This window comes from Xiphophorus couchianus, chromosome 9 (assembly GCF_001444195.1).
Source record: "Xiphophorus couchianus chromosome 9, X_couchianus-1.0, whole genome shotgun sequence".
Taxonomy (NCBI): Eukaryota; Metazoa; Chordata; class Actinopteri; order Cyprinodontiformes; family Poeciliidae; genus Xiphophorus; species Xiphophorus couchianus.
This window is the reverse complement of record NC_040236.1, coordinates 13,664,406-13,682,569: the sequence shown is the minus strand read 5'-3', so window position 1 is coordinate 13,682,569 and position 18,164 is coordinate 13,664,406. Positions and strand designations below refer to the sequence as shown.

Here is an 18,164-nt window from a genome sequence, read left to right as displayed (position 1 = left end):
AACTCAAGTTAGAATATTACTACATTAAAATATGTTTAGTCTATTTATCTCAAATTCAAATATAGGTCAGAATGTGGCTTCTGACCTCAGCGATGGGTTTTCCCTTGAGGAAAACATGCATTAAACACAAAACACATCTTTAAAAGAGAAAAGCTTTAATGAGGAATATTTCTATTCTGATCTGATGGAATCAGCAGGGGAAAGGAGATACAAAGACTGAATGAAAGGCAGAAAAAAAGACTGCAGGAGATCTGAGGACTGCCTATTATCTCCATGCTACTTCATAGCTTTAAACACATGCACTGCATGCTTCTGCGCCTATACCCAAAAGTAAGAAGGCTAGTGTGTAGACACACACACACGCCCACGCCCGCCTACACACACACTCAAGACACAACCATCCTCTCCAATTGGCGCAGATCTCATGAATATGATTGACCTTTTTTTTTTCTCCACTGTATGCTAAGGGTGCATAAAGGGGGAAAGTGAAACTAAACAGAGGCAAGCAGAGTTAATTTAGAACAACACATTATTGGGTGCTCACAGCAGATATGGAAAAGGACAATCTAACCGATAAACCGAAAGAATGACAATGACCTCTCAAATCAATGTCTGCACCCCATTTTCTCACTGTGAAAAGACAAAGGCTCCAGTGCAGGTGCTGCTGTTGTTTTGCTTTGTGCAGTTTGCACCTGTGAGCGTGCGTTATTTGTACATGTATGGTGCTGCGGTGGAACAGTTGCCAGGACTAATCATTATTTAGCTGTGGCGAGGCTGGAAAGGTCAGCAGTCTGAAATGTCAGGCTGTGTTCAACAGGAGCCAGATGCAGTCGTGCGCTGCTCAAGTGTCCAATTAAAGAGGGCCGAGTGAGGTTTGAGTGGGTCTGCGTGTGGGAGTGTGTGTGCAACTTTGTGTGAAATGAGAAGGAGGGAGGGTAGAGATGCAGTGTGTGTGTGTTTTTTTGTGGCTTTTTATCAGTGTTTGCAAGTATTAGTCCTATGGCATGTGTGGAGAATATTAACACTTTACAGAGAGTTTTCATGCTCCAGTTAGCTTTTCAACCAATGAAACTGGCTATTAATTAAACAGATCAACAGGGTCTTGTCATTTGCTAGCCATACATAAAAGGAAACATGCCTTTTTGGCGACATACACTATGTTGCCAAATGTATATGCTAACCTATCCAAATCAATGAATTCACATGTCGCAGCACACAAAGGTTGCTTATAAATATTTGTAAAAGACTTTGTTCATTCAGGAGATGAGTGAATTCCAACGTGGTATTGAAATAGGACTATTTGGGAAATTTCTACACAACTAACTATCCCACATTCAACTTTTAGCTATACTATCTCAAATTGTGACCAACTGGGAACAACAGTAACTGCAGATGTTGAAGCATAGTGTGCAGGGAGCCAACAACTACTCAACTGATACAGAAAATTGCTGAAGCAATTACTTGATAGATTTGTGTCAAGTATTACATTCATTGGAGAGGTGGTTACGTTGCCTTGCTGTTTTTCAGTTCTCATCCTTAGTTTGAGTGAAGGAAGGTCTGAATTTTTCAGCAAAGAAAAACATTTTGGAGAAGTTCTTACTCCCAGTGTATTTGGATTAACTCTCCATCTGGTTCCAACATCAGTGTGCAACAGTACAGAAAGAAAGGCCCAAAAAGACATAGATGAGTGAAGACCTGGAAGACATGGACTGGGTGGTCCCGCTCAGGATAAACTAGAGCAGAGACTTCTCATCTAAGATCAGTGTCTGATGAGCTTCTGAAATATAGTTAAAAATTGCATAAAACCTTCCTAAACCTCCCAGAGGAGTTGAAGCTGTTAAAGCTGAAAAGGATGGGTCAATATTAGGTCATATGCTTGTCAAAGCAGATGAGCTAATACCTCTGCATTATCAGATGGACACACAAGTCTGGTTCCTTTATCTCTCGAAACCAGTCTAGGATTTCTCCTATTGAGCTGAATTTCTCCAGCAGAATTTCAACTGGACCAATCAGTGAGCAGAAGGAGGAGTTGTGAACAATGATGTCGATTTTCTGCGCTGTTAAAGAATTGTAGTCTGCCTACTTATGTATGTGGTTGTAGACAATGGCAGTGGAGGAAGTGAATGAAGCCATTCATTCCATATTGGCCACGCTTCAAAATATTGAATAATTAAAGTTGTAGCAAGAGGAAAGCATAAGACATCTTATTGCTGGCAAAGATGGCGTGGTCTAACTCCCCATGTGGAAGTTTATACTGCATGCTTCATGCAGCTGCTGCATTACATATATCATAGCCAAATGTCTGCCACTGGGTAAAATCAGATCCAATCACTTAAAACTTCTGCCACGCCTCCAGCAACTAATCATTTCTCAAAAGCCGAGGATCCAGACGTTCTGTGCCAAGTTTAGAATAAGGGGATTTTACCAGGCTAAAGGAACATGCAAGCCTAAGAAATACTGAGAAATACAACAAATACTAAGAAATGGTATGTCAAAATATAAGGAGGCAGTTACAGATTAGTAATACAAAGCATTTCACCAAATTAGTTACAACGGATAACAAAGTCAATGTTTTTGAGTGCCCATCAAAAAAACTCTGATCTTAATCCAACAGAAAATTTGTGGGTAGAGATGGAAAGGTGAGAGCAAACAAGCTGTCCCTTAAATTTAACTTTTTTTAAAAAAAAAAAAAAAAAAAGAAAGATAGAACAAAGTGGGCTGCACAGTGGCGCAGTTGGTAGCACTGTTGCCTTGCAGCAAGAAGGTCCTGGGTTCGATTCCCGGCCGGGGTCTTTCTGCATGGAGTTTGCATGTTCTCCCTGTGCATGCGTGGGTTCTCTCCGGGTACTCCGGCTTCCTCCCACAGTCCAAAAACATGACTGTCAGGTCAATTGGTTTCTCTAAATTCTCCCTAGGTGTGAGTGTGTGTGTGCATGGTTGTTTGTCCTGTACGTCTCTGTGTTGCCCTGCGACAGACTGGCGACCTGTCCGGGGTGTACCCCCCTCTCGCCCGGAACGTAGCTGGAGATAGGCACCAGCAACCCTCCCGACCCCATTAGGGACAAGGGTGAACAGAAAATGGATGGATGGATGGAATGGATAGAACAAAGTTCAAACTATTGTGAAAAAGTTATGATTGAAATTTTGATTTGAAAGGAAATAAGAAAACATCTGAAAATATCTTTCTCCCTCTTTATTTTGGCATTTCGGTAATCATAACAAATAAACAGGAAAAGTTAAGCAGATTTAGACAAAAAAAGAGGGTACCAATACTATGTACATAAAATGCTGGTTTTATTTGAACATATACATAAAGTTAGCCACCTAATGCTTTTCAGTGACTTCTTTCCTTCTGTAAGTTAGTTTTATTTCAGTTTTCTACAGCTATATCCTGTGCGAATAGATGTTTAAGGGTGACTCATTCTTTAGAGTAGCTAATGAACACCATTAGAAACAGAGACCAACAGAACAGCAGGGGCAGAATCCTCATCAAATCAGATTTTCCCTCTCGGACACAGTGCGTTATAAAGCCACTAGAGCCTATTAGTTTGTTCACACCCTGTGATTCCAACTGCTGCCCATGCAGTGATGAAAAGATGGTGAAAAGGTAACGATGGATCGAGTACAGAGGGGGAAAAAAAATCCAGCATTTTTCTGCTAACACACAACAACAGCAATGTGATTAAATAAGATCATTAATAAATAACGGCGGCTAACGAGAATGCTGCTGAGCCAATCAAGCACAACGAAGCATCATACAGAGAGAGAAAGACAGGTGTGGGGATGATGAGAAGAAAGGAAGCGAAGGAGCGAGAACTCCTTAATCTGTAGGTAGAGAGAGAGAGGCTGTCCTGTCTGTGTCTCCCTATCAGAGTCACTCTTCTTAAGGCAATCACCTGGTTTTCATACAGGAACATAATAAGCTTTACTGTGTTCCCAGTGTGTGCGTAAGCATGTCCGTTCACCTGCAATGAATAGTAATAAAGCAGGTCAGGATGAAATATGTCTGCCAAGTTAAGGATATAATAGACCTCTCTTCAAGGCCGCACAACAACAGGCTGAAAAATGGCCTGCAATCATTTACGCAGCACACACACCCACACACCGAGCTCCACAGCAGCCAAAGAAAGGAGATTCTAACAAAGAAATATTCAGAAAGCTATTTCATCCTGTGTGGAGGGTGAAGACTGAGCCTTGAATGATGGCAGTGCTGCAATGCCAACATTTCAAAGCCTTTCAAACAAAGTCAGGCATTAAAGACAAAGGAAAGCAAATTCAGTGATTGCATGCAAACATGTTGGGCATTTGTCATTTAAAACTATCAAGGATGTGAGAGCAAGGTGTAGCATTCATGACTCCATTATACAGCAGAAATGAAAGAAAAGCCAATCTGTTCCTTAAATTTGTAATATATTACTCCTGCATTGAAGCAGGTGCAATATATTGCACCTGCACATCAAACTATTCATAATTTTATCCACTTTGACAAAAACCTGCGTCTCGTCACCAGAAAAGTAATGACAGAGCGTGAAGCTCCACCACCTTCTTTCACTGTGGATGCAGTGTTCTTTCTCTGGTCCTGAATTGATTTGGGTCAAATAACGCATTTAAAATTCTGATTTTGTCACAACTCATTCAAGTTTCCTTTGAACAATATTTATTCTGTCTAATGACACTGTTACGTATGGAGAACACAGGAGTTTTTTTCTACATGAAGAACATGTTGAACATTTTGAAATGTTAAACAAGTCATTTCCTTGAATTACTGGTGACTGCCTTCACTGTGTCAAGGAGCACGTATGATCTAAAAACATTTTGTATACTTCTTGTGTGTGACCCTTTGCGACTTCACTAAACGTTACACGTTTTCCTAAATAATATAATCGAGCTGGTACTACAGTTTAACTTTATTTCAGCTTAACTGGAGTTGCTTTTCTTTGATGGCAGGTGTCAACTCATGAAGCGTGCTTCAAAAAAGTACAAAGCTAAGATGAGCACAATCATGCCACTGTACTAACCTAAACCATTGTATCTGAAAAGAAGTTTGTTGTTAGTTAGCTCTGTATTGTGGAAATGTATTTTCATAGGTTGTAAGTATTTGCCACAAACACTGAACTGAAATAAAAAGTTAGAACTTCAAAAAGATGAACTGGATTCATTCATTTAAATTTGACGTGGAAATGCTTTGATGCAGAAGTTTCACTCATACTCAGAAAGACTTGTAATTTGTGGATTGAGAGACTAAAAAATAGAGAGACTAAAAATACTAACTTATTCTGTTAATAATAACATAATAATAAGCTATGCTATAGTTGGTAAGAAATAATTAATCTATGTTCTTATTGAAGTAAAATTCGTGACAAATTTTTGTGAAGAGTCGGTGCCACAGCACACAGGTTAAAAGGTTATTAAAGTCACGATTAATAAGGATTATAAATTAGTCATTTAAAATTCTGCAGGTTATTCTGGTTGTGTCTGCAAAAAAGCAGGAAGTACATTCTGGCTGGATCCGCAGCCCAACACGGGATCAATTTATCACATAATGTGTTACAAATTTTCATCATTACAATGATGAAATTTTCCTCTTTTCTTTTTTAAACCATCGTTGAGTTGTTGTTTTTTTCCCAGTTGGTTAGGTTCAACTTTCATAAGCAATAGTTGAACAATATTTTTGGTCCAGTTGGAAAATGTAGCAAATTGGACATCAAAGTAATTGTTTGTGGTGACAGATCTGAGAATTTTCATTTAATTCAGTATTTGCAGCTTTTTCTGTAGTATGTAATTCACACAAAATGTAGCTATTCACAAATGCAATGCTACTTGACACATCATCAGCTGGAATTTACAAACCAGCCAATCCAGGAGCACCATTTGTTTTCCTTGGCAGTGACTGGCTGTACCCACCCAAGACTGAAGATCCATATCACCTCGGATGTTAGCTCCTAAGCTAGTGTGAAATAACTTTCCACCGTGTGTATTACGCTGTATTTGGAGTTCAAACTGTTAAAATAAGCAGTTACATGTGTGTATAAAGGAAGTCTCATATTATCAGGGATTTCAGCCAGAGATTCACTGTACACATCTGTAAAACTGCAACTTGTACCAATATAAAATATGGATGTGTACACTCAGCATTTGTTTCACTCAAATGAAAGAAAATTTTTCATTGATTTGAAAATTAGAAGTTATAACGTTGCATATTTTCTTTCCTATTATAAAATCAAGAGGTTCTCGATCAAAGTCACATTAAGGCTTGAATAACATTATCAGATAAATAGAGTATAAAACACAAATAAGACTAAATTGTTGAGAAAAATTAAACTTAGACATTGTTATAAATTGTACAATTCAAACTTCCAGTTCCAATAAACGTGTCCAAAAAACAGTCACTTTAAAAATAAATTGCAAAAATATTACAACAGCTGTAATTTTTCACCCAGACAGGTAGAAAATATTTCATTGTGAGGTAGATAGATCAGTGTGACTCACTTATTTCTGCAGGATCAGTGACTCATATATGAGAAACTGTGCCAGGACAACTACATCTCAGATATTAAAACTTTCTGAACTACCAAAACTCCAAAGATTGGCCATCTGGCCGTACGCAGTATGGCGTGCCCTTTCAGAGGAGGTTATCAGCTCCATCGATCCATATAAAAAGATTCAGGTTCTTTTAAAGTGCGGAGCGGATTTAGACACGGCCTGGCTGGAAAAGGCTTTGATCTGAACCACTTCTGATATGACTCACAATCTTTTGAGGTACGACAAGCTCAAAATAGTAAACATTGCACTTAAGCCGAAAATTATTATTTTTCAAGGATTTTTTGGGGGGAGATTTGAAATTATCTTTCAACAAAACAAGTTTGATTCTAACCAAAAATAACACAGGAATTTCAAAGATAATAAAAATGTAAACCTTCATAAAAGTACCAATTTCGATTTTTTTCTTACAGAGATTTTTGTTTTTTACAGAGAGAAATCCTATAAAAACTTATTGTTACTGAACAGATTTTTACATATTTCCACTGGAGTTTTCATGATTTATATAAGTGATGAGCTCAAAATGTTTAGGGTTAAAAGTGCCATCACCCTAATCTTTGGCTTCCTCCACAGATTCTCGATCAGAATCAAGTCAAAATTACTTTCAGTCACAAATAAAACATTGAGAAACTTTCCCAAATTCCTTGTTGCCCTCTGTCAAACAGTCAAGGCCACAGCTGAGTGTTGCCTCTGCCCTGGACCTGAGGAACAGCTGCAACGTAAACATGCTAAATTAACTGGGTCTCCATGAGCCTCACATACGCATTATTCTAATCAAAGCATATTAGATCATCCAGATACTTTAGACATATGGGTCTCGGTATCTTCCTCGCCGTTGCCATCTGTTTCTCCCCACTTCTCCTCGCTCTCCATCTCAGTGGATCCCTCTCTCACACAGCTGCCTCTCTAAGAAGCTGGCAACAATTTCTAACTGAGCAGCTACTTTGTGACATGTTCCCACTTTCAGTCAAACTTAAAGCACCATATACATGGCTGACTGCATGATGTGTTTCTGAGCTGCACATTGGACACAGTTCAAACTACTTTGCACAAAACAAAAACAACAGGCTTGTGTGCTGAGTCATAACGAGATCTGTTAAAGTACAGGGAAAAATATGGTTATAATTGCAACATTTTTCTTATCTTCATGCAAATACTGTTTGAAGTTGTCATAGTAACATGTACTGCTCATCATCACTCAAGATAAATACATAGTGGAGCAGGAGTGATTTATGTAAAAAGCAAACTGAGAACAGGGCATGTTCAACAAATCGTCAAAACCTCTGGTATTTTTGTGAAGGCATGTCAACGAATTTCAGAGTAATGGAAATTTGTACATTTGGATGTAAAAGCATCTTTAATTCACAACTTAACATAATCCCTTGACATAAGTGAGTTCAGAAGGAAGCCATGTAACACAGAACTATTTTTATTTTACTTTTACAGAACCTGGTTCCTTAAAGGTGTGACAGAAACCGAGCAGGTGTTTAAGGAGAGATTTAGGCTGTGTGTCTGTTGATTAAATATTGACACAAAGAAGGCAATGCAAATACGTGGCTTAAATCAGATCGCCATATTTGTATATATTGACTGTGAAGATGATAAAAGCGAAGGTTAAGTGAGAAAAAAATATATTTCAACACAAGTATCAGTCCAGGCAAAGCCTGACAAGTATTAAAAGTTTGTGTTCCTATAAGTTTCTAATAAAATTCTGATATATTTTTAAGTATTTTGTGGCAGAAGTGGCCTGTATTGACTGTCGTGAGGCAGGAAATGAGAGAGAAATGAGGAAGACGAGCAGCAAAGGTCCCAAGATTGAGAATTAAACTACGGACAGCTGCGACAAGGACTAACAGCTTCTGTAGATTATGGCACCTGCCCTACTTCCACATAATAATAATGCAAGAACACACTCTAACAGATCAATAAACTTTTAATTCTTTTGAAAATTTAATGCTGGAATTGGAAGACATTTTAAATGTCCATAATAAATAAACAAAACAATTGAAATAATAACTAAAACAAATTATGAAGTCTCTCTGAGCAAAATTGTTATTCAAAATCTAGTTGAGACCAAAACACCAGACTGAAGATTTTTGTCATCCAGATTTCTTTAGAAAGAAAGAAAAGAGAAAAACCATAAATTATGCAAAAGGAAATGATTGAGTTTATTTTAATTTATCACGCGATGAATCGATTTATTGCTTATTGAGGCAGGTCTATGTCCCGCCCCATTCAAAACTTTTAAAATACAGAGTTTGACAATATTAAAGGGTCATCCATCCTTTAAACCCAGTTTTTAGACATAAAGGTTCATGATAATGATTTCTTGTACATTAACAGTAGTCAGGCTTTAAATATGCCACCCACAAAGACCACAAAAACACAGACAGTGGAAAAATACTGCAAGATTTTTTTTTTTTTTCAAAAAATGTATGCAGTGCACATTGCGACTTTAAAAATCCGCGATCTTCTGACATTTACCACATCACAGCCACAGACAGCCCCCTTAAAACAGGCTCAAAAACCAGATCAGGAGGCATCAACTCAGCAGTGGTCCTGCTGCAAGGCTTTTCACAGCACAAGCAAAGCTGTCTCTGCTCTTACTCCTCCGTCCAACTGTGCAGATATGTGCAGACGGCACCCAGAAAACAGCATGTTCTTCCTTTTAACACCTCAAAGTGGGTCTCACAGTTTTGCTGGCACGTTTCATCATTTCAAATCAATATCAAACCAAGTTTTAGAGCAGGAAAAAAAACAACTTATGATTCTGAGCATTGGCTGATATTGAGCTTTTTGGGGGGGGGGAGATCATAGCAAATTATGTTTATTTCTGCATCGAGGTGTTGCTCTGTTGGGTCGATTGCAGGTGAGAATGAAGCCAGGGAAACAAAATCCCAGGGACTTACCAGAATTGGTGATGGTTAGCAGGTCCAGACGTCTTTGTTGCTGGAAGAAAAAAGAAAAGGCAAGATAAATGTCACAAAACGGTAATCAATACCTTCATCAATTCTAATATTTTAGTATTGCAGAAGTATATTGATTTATCTCACATGTATGAAATTGATTTACACCTTTGAATAAAACTAGCATCTGCTTAATAGTAAAACATGGACTTAATGTGTACAAATTTATTCATAGAGTGCAGGTCATTTTAGCAAAATTGTGGTCACTGAAAATGAATCTTAATATCAAAGAGAAGAAAAAAACTGTAGGAGAAACTATCAAACTCTAAATACCCTCTTAAGAAAATGGTAGAACCGTTAAGATAAGCCTTGGTTTGAAAGGACTCTTTGCCCATTACTGTGTTTCTGTGTTGAGCATCTGTACGTATGGTGTTGTGTTTCAATAAAGTGTCCAATTTTACACTTGATCTCTCCTGCAGGTAAGGAGTCTGGAGGAAGTGTTAGGTTTTGGCTCCCCTTGTTAATCTGCTGCAAGCCCACATGGATATACAATAGCAGATCGTAGACAGATACTTGACTGCTGAGCACTGTAAGTAATCAACACCTCAGAGTTCCTCATCTACCACTCTCTGAGCCAAGAAGATCTTCACATCCAAGGAGAGGATGAAGGGTCTGTGCTTATGTATAAGGAGTGTGACAGTGAGTGTGTGACACAGTGCGGGTGGGTCAAAGTCAGCTGCAACATTTACAACAATGGACGCCATTAACATTCAAGCCCCATTCTGACCATTTTGGAGGAGAGAGCAAAGAGATGTTCAGCAGCACACTTGGAGGCTTTTCTCCTTGAAGACAGCTCTGCATTGTAGAGAAAAATCCTCTCATGAAGCTGCTAGACACTTGCTTTAGTTAGCTATTAGTTAGCCTATAGCTAACACATAGTGTGACTTTGTTCAGCTGCCGTTTCTCTCATAGTCTTAAAGAAAATACATTGAAAGGTCACCTCATCAGTAAATGGATTCTATTTGTGATTTCATTTGAGTATACATGGAGCCATGTGAAGGCGTCAGGGGTTTGTTGGAGTACATTACTGAACAAGCAGCAGCATCATGTAGACCAATCAGAAAAGCAGGCAGACAGGGATGAAGCTATGCAGAAGTTTAAAGGAGAGTGAGGTTATAAAATATCCCAAGCTTAAGACAGCTTATAGACGACTGTCAGCCAAAAAAAGAAAAGAGCATGGAACAACTCTCTAATCAGACAAGCAACCAAGAGGCCCGGGATAACTCTGGAGGAGCTGCACAGATTTCCAGCTCGACAGGGAGAATCTATTAGTCACAGCAAGTCACATACCCCTCAAATCTGTCCCTATCGAGGGGCAGGAAAAAAGGCTAAACTAAAATTAAGACCAGACTAAAAAACAAACACTACACAGAACTCTGAACTAGGGACAGACTAAACTGAGCCTCATTCTTCTTCCTCTGCAAAATGAGCTGTCAACCTGTCACAAAAAGAAAATACAGAAAAAACAATTCTAAAATAATTGTAAAACATTCATCCTAAATGGGCTACTAGGTATGTGGGAACAGAAACCAGTGTCAGACTGCAGGTTATTAAAGGGGTAAGGATGCTGAGGTTGGTGACAACGTAGCAGCAGAGGTCACTGTGACAACACGAGACTCAAACAGGGATCATGCACTCTGCTCACACAGATTTATACCCACATATCTTTAACCCACCAACCTTCTACATAAATACAGAGCAGGTGTTGGTACTACACCAAAAAAAGAATCACCTGTAATTAATAATGTGTTTGTTCATAGCAGAAACATGCTATATCTTCTCAGGAAAATCCTTTTTAAATCTCCCTATGGTGCAAGGCAGATGGCCATTCTCCATGCTTCTTCTTTTATTAAAAAGGTATTTCTTCCTGCTGTGTGTATGACCACAGAACTAAGATAATGTAAAGATTGACATAAACATACTGACGTGATTAGTTAGGCAAAGGTTTACAAAAAACTGAACATTAAAGTCTGCATGTTTTGAAATGTATGGATTATACATAATCTTGAAGAGTGGGTTTGAAAATTGAGAAATAAGACAGATATACAAGTGACTAAGTAGGTAACTCAGAATGACTAAGATAAAATAGTGAAGCAGGTTGTGTTTGGTGAATGATTTCTTCATTGAAATTGTGGCACTTATGTAAATAAAAAGTGTGATTTAAGCACAATAAATGAGTTCTTGGATTGTATTGAATCCCCACCATGAGAGATCCTCAACCATATCCATCAGTTACTTACTTAAAAAGTAAAGCATGAATTTAATGCTGAATACTGAAAAATGCTTCAGTTACATCTATTTGACGTTTTTCAACAAATTGGGAAAACAATAATTTTGGAAAAGAAAAAATATTTCCTGACTTGTAATACGGATTTTTTAACCAACTTAATAAAATAACACAGTAAGGTTAGAATTTTCTAAAGTTTTCAGTCTGATATAACACAACTACAATAAAAAACAGCCTTATACTAGTTATTACTTTGGGTAATATAAATAGAGGGATATACAAGACTCAAATAATTTAATAACCCAAGTATTCCTCTTTAAACATTTAAACATTTGTCATGTTAATTTTAAATACCGTAATATAGTCATCAGTTATCATGCATTTACATAGAGCCTCTATTAAAGTCAAATAGCAAACTCATCTCTATGTGAGTTTGTAACGTCACATAAAGATGAACGTTCCTCCAACACAAATTGAATCAAAAACTTTTTTAATAATGTAAATAAAGCCAAAATTCAGTTTTTGTTTCAGCTAAGCAAAAAGCTTTGAGGTAGACTAATGTAAGGAGAAAATGGCAAATTAGAGGGGAAAGCTGATGTGACCTGTTGAAACCTTATTAGATTAGTTTGATTAGACAATCACTGAGACGTTGCCATACATTCCTCTGGAGGATTTCAGCAATAAAACGTTGCACACCAACTTCTAATTTTTATCAGCACAGGTTTAGTGTAATAAATAGTAAACACACTTGCACATAATAAAACTTAAACATTCTCCAAGACACTACCTTACTTTTTAACACTTCTTTTCTCACAGACTTGCCATCACACACAGGGACTTGAACAGTGGCACTGCGCTTAAACCAGCAAATGAAAAGTGAGAGCGGAGTTCATTTTGGGACCGCCTAAACACAGATAATGAATCTGTGATAGAGAATTACAACACATTACCACCACTTTCTCTTCCTGCTGCTTTTGTTAGTCCCAAAATGGATAAGGTGCTTAGTGTTCCTATGGAGGAAGACACTCGCTCACACAGAGAGAGGAAAGAAGGAAGAAACTGACTCAGACAGAATAATATTAGGAAAAAGCATTTCAGGGCAGAAAATAGGATTGAATTAATCTTTATCGAACATAGCTGAGAGCAGAGGAATCCCATACTGGGTGAAGTCAGCCCAGCTTCACTTCCCTGAACATACACAGCAACAGATTACTGAAAATACAAAGAACCTCAGCTGCTATGTGAATGACAACCCTGAAACCATTTAAGCTCGACTGTCTTTCACTGCCTGGAGGCAAGTTTTCAGAAGAGAAAAATTTGAGATGCATTTTTATTCTTTTATAGAGAGAGCTTCACCGACTGTTGTAATAAAACGCCCTCTACCCGGGTCAGAACTTTAACATTCAGAAATTGTTTTGCATGTCAGTCCAAATGGCCTCGTAGAACCGCAGATTAAGTCAAACCAGGATTGGGGCAAGAAAGCATAAGGAGTCTATGATAAGAAAATCTAATGTGCAACATGTTTCTCTGGTTTGGTTGCATAAAAATAAAAAATATAACTACATAAATAAATAAAAAAATAAGGAACCACATCATAAAAACAAAACACAATACAATTTAATGAAAAAATTGAGATAACTGATCCTTCTAAGTTTTACAGACAAAGAGTTTTCTATGTTGATCCCTCTGAGAAGGATGTTGAAATGAGAATTGGACCTCAACCAGGGGACACACTGTATTTTACTGTTCCTCCTTTGTGAGATATGATTCTGAGAATTTGATTTCATCTGCCATTCTGACTTTCTGTCTTTTATTAAAGTTAGGCCTTATAATTTAGAATTAGGAGACATAACCTTTTCTTTTTTGTATTCTGGTAAACTAGTAACCTCCTCCTAACTCCTAATTAGCTTAAATTCTATGTTAATGTTTGTTATTTTGTTTGTTTTATCAATAAAGAATAGATTATTGTTTAAAAGTAAAATTGATTCCAAGACATTACATTAGCTTAAAAAAAACATTTACTTTAACCCACATTTGATTGACTCGTTACTGATTTTAAACCAAACTTGAATAGAATTGATTAGTCAACAATTATTGCTGAAAATCTATCCGTCCAAAATCCACAGATACTTCCAAGAAGTGACTCCTGACTGGACCTGCCAGTTATCAGGTCAAAAATACTACAGATGAGAGTCATAGGTGAAAAGCGCCCAGCTGTCTCTCTTGTCTAGCCAGAAATTATGCAGTCCGAGGAGAATGAAATCACAAATTAACCCACAATGCCTTGAAAGTTACAGCAGAGAAATTTTTTTTTCTTTTTCTAGACATAAAATCTGAGCAGAAAGCTTGGATCAGTGCTTCTATTCCTGGATGTTTTATTACTGTAGGTCATAATAAAGTTCGACCATTACCTCCACAACTGGAAAAAGATCAGCTTTGCAAAGATTTCCATACAATGAAAACTTGATATTTTTTCATTGACCAAATGACATACCATTGTTTCTCTATTAATGTTTTTATCTGATTCTATAGTAAGTTTCTATTATTCTCTCTAGAATGTAAGCAGAATTCATTTTCGGTTTAACAAATTGTCTTCTAATATGAATCTGGCAACTGCCACCCATCCATCCATCCATCCATTTTCTGTGCACCCTTGTCCCTAATGGGGTCGGGAGGGTTGCTGGTGCCTATCTCCAGCTACGTTCCGGGCGAGAGGCGGGGTTCACCCTGGACAGGTCGCCAGTCTGTCGCAGGGCAACACAGAGACATACAGGACAAACAACCATTCACACACACACTCACACCTAGGGAGAATTTAGAGAAACCAATTGACCTGACAGTCATGTTTTTGGACTATGGGAGGAAGCCGGAGTACCCGGAGAGAACCCACGCATGCACAGGGAGAACATGCAAACTCCATGCAGAAAGACCCCGGCCGGGAATCGAACCCAGGACCTTCTTGCTGCAAGGCAACAGTGCTACCAACTGCGCCACTGTGCAGCCCCAACTGCCACCCCTCTAAAGAAATCCATACTATTTTAATCAGTATAAATATGGTAATTAAAAGAACCAATCTGCAGACGAGACAGCAGACTGTCCTAACAACCTAATCTGAGAGAAACCAAAGGAACAAGGAGAGAGTGAAATGGAGTGTCAGAGGTGGATAAAACCATTAATGCACTAAATCCCTGCTTTATGACTAAATTAAATATTCATACACAATCTAGCCCAAACCCGTTTGCCAACATTTCCTACAGAATTTACTTTTCATATTTGGTGATTTTTATCTGACACACATGAAAGAGATGGAGGGAGGAGAAGGACAGAGGAAGGAGAAGGCTGTCTGGGACAGAAATGATGAGCAACAAAAACCCAGCCAACATTGTAGCTCATTTAAAATTAATTCTGAGTCAATATGACTAAATTACTTTGCCGCATGAAGCATTGTGCAACTTTCTCGGTTTAAATAAGTAAATAAATCTCAACTATACATATAAGAACAATCTTATTAAATATGGATATTCATAAAGTGAAACCCTATTTGGAAAGGATATATTGTAATGTGAAAAAAAGTAGCTTCGCTTTAACTTTGATTTTCATTAAGCAAAAAGTGCATCAGAGAATAGACAGATGCAGAAACAAACCCCAAACAGTGATATAAATGGTACGCCATCATCCCTGCTGTGTCAACACACATTTGCATTGTTTACACCTAATCACTTGGCTTTGTTTATAGCTGTAAACCTTTTAAATGAGTGTGGTGTATTTAAGTCTGTAATAAATTCATTTTATCTATATTTGAAACCCTTGATGTCAAGAGCTTGATGTTTGCACAAAAGTATAAAAAAAATACAAAGATGAGCGACATTGATTAGTGAAACACATTTGAGGACATGAAGAAGACACTTTATTTTAAAACCAGTCATTTTCATTTCATTTGGGCAGAACATTAACTAAAATTAAACACTGAGATACTACACTTTAGGTCCAAATTCATTATAGTAATGTTTGAATATGATAAAAGGAGCACTCATAAAGAATATCAAAAAATCTTCAGGTTGGTTACCAAATAGTAGTCCTGTTAATGAATGTGAACAAAACATTAGTAAGTGGTTGAAAACTTTGTTGTTTTAGAGACTGAAGTAATGATATGATAGTTGTTGTATTTGTCCATTATTTTTGGTAGTAATAGGTGTAACTATGGAATGAGTTTTATCCCTTAATAAACTGAGGACTAAATTAACTACACAAAATGTTAGGTGAATATAACTTTAAATAATTATTTTTGCTGATTAAAGCGTCTACAACAAAAACCACACCAAGAAAAAGGACAAATATTTCACATTAATTAGTGGTTGTACTCCCTGCATGCATAAATGCCTCTGTTAGTGTTTATAACTCTGTGTAGACAGTTGGACAAGTGCAATTCCTCCTTAAACTACATTTTTTATGTAGTGGCCACTTTGGTGAATCAACGCATAAGAGTTCCAGTGACTGCTTTTTCATGCACCCCTATATTAACGTAACTCAGGTTTAAGATACTCAAGGATAACTGAGCTTCGATCAAGTCAGCTGTTTTGTAACTTAAAACCCAGAGTATCTTGGTTAAGGATAAAATAATGCAAATTTTAGAGACAAAGTTTGGTGAATCAACTTTCTGGAATACCCCTCAGCTCAGATGAGGCCATAAGTAAGCTTTTTAGCCGACAGGCAAAACGTTTTGTGGGACAGAGAACTAAATCTGCACTTTAACATGAAAAAAATATCCTTATGAGGGACAAGGTGGGGATGTTTTTGCAGAAATGAATGACGCTAACTACTGGGCTACAGTATTTAGCTTCAAACTGTCAGAGGCTGCAAAAGACCTGAGACTGGGGCAGAGGTTCACCTTCAAGCATGACAGGAAACCTAAACATAAAGGCAGAGGTACAATAGAATGGAGTAAAGCTCCATCAAAAGGTCCTAGCTGTCCACAGAGACACACTGCAGCGCCAAAATCACATGCAAGGATCTGCCTATCATGTAGACAGGGTTACAGGAGGGGTCACTGGTTGATGCCATTCACAGTGAGAGCATCTTTGTCAACAGTATGACTAAACCAGGTTCCTCTGGCATTTTCATCATGTATCAGCTCTGCATACTTTATTTGGAGTGAGTCACTGTTTTCACTTTGGCATTTCTTAAGCTAAACCCCAACCACACACACACACCTGAAATGATATGATGCACTTTAGCTTTAAAATGGAAAAAAAGAAAAATACTGACTGTGTTTAAAGTCATCATAGTCATTGTCCCTTGGTAACACAGAGCGGAGGTGAGGTAAGAATGAGCTAATGGGATGAGCTGTTCAGGTTATTTCTGGGTGTAGCTGTCTGCCCTACTGAAATCCTATACATAATGAAGTCAGAGAAATACAGGCAGTAAAGACACAGGGGTTACAATAACTGTCAACTGTAGTGAAAATGGCTGCTTGCCAGTAGAAGAAGAGATCATCTCTCTACTTACACAGGAGTGTCAAGTAATGTTAGCTGTGGCACAAAGACAAGCTGGGAGAAGATGGGCGCAGCGGGGATGGGATGTAAATCGATGTTGCGTGACCGGGAGCTCTTAGTTAAAAATACAACAAATTATATTAAAAAATTATTCCTTCAGAGAGCAGAGATCAGCTTCTTCCCAGGGGAACGGAGAGGACGACCACCTGCACAATGAACACAGTTTTTCTTCTTCCACTTTCACTCCATGACCTGGAATATCATCAACTGCTGTATTGTGTCAATTTCCAAAACAACTGGTAGGTTTTTGACAGCACATTCAATCATCTTTGCTCACACAATGTAAACCCCCCCCACACCCCCAAAAACCACTTGATTATTAAATATTTATTTAAAAATAAAAAGTGACTGAGTTTTAGGACTTCTAACCTTCTCCCAGGTCAGAAGTCCTTCTGATTAAGAACTCCCTAACTCTAGACTCCACAAAGCACAACCACCATGATCTCCTTATTTATTTACAAAGCTATTAATGGTCAGTCAGTCTAAAGAAAACAACTTGATATGTCAGGGGAGTGTTGCTTTCAACAACAAAAAAGGAACTATAAACTAAGATAGTGATGTTGTATTGCTGTATTCTTGCATCCCATAAAATAAGGCATTTATTCTGTGCCTTTATTAGCTGGTCACACATTATTTAAAACCTGGATGATCTTCTCTAGATTCTCTTATACATTCTGAAACATTGATTTGAGGTTAATTAGTCTCTTAAAAGTGCCTTTATGTATGAGAACATGTACACGTGTGTCTCTATGTTGCCTTGTTGTGCAGTTCTGACCTTGGTCATCCATTGGAGGAATGGATGACCAAAATGTTTGGTATTTTCATTACAATGTAGTTGTTTATTACAACTATTACAATGTAGTTGTTTCTATTTTATTC

At 37.8% G+C, this 18,164-nt stretch overlaps 1 protein-coding gene across 4 annotated transcripts in view; it reads right to left on the bottom strand.

Annotated features, from left to right (window-relative positions):
• agbl4 (AGBL carboxypeptidase 4) overlaps positions 1–18,164 on the bottom strand; it is a 461,529-nt gene that overhangs the window by 97,381 nt on the left and 345,984 nt on the right. For all 4 annotated transcript variants that reach the window (XM_028027774.1, XM_028027772.1, XM_028027773.1 and 1 more), the window contains one exon: positions 9,450–9,489. In XM_028027774.1, coding sequence (XP_027883575.1) covers positions 9,450–9,489 — 40 coding nt within the window. The remainder of the gene's footprint in view (positions 1–9,449; positions 9,490–18,164) is intronic.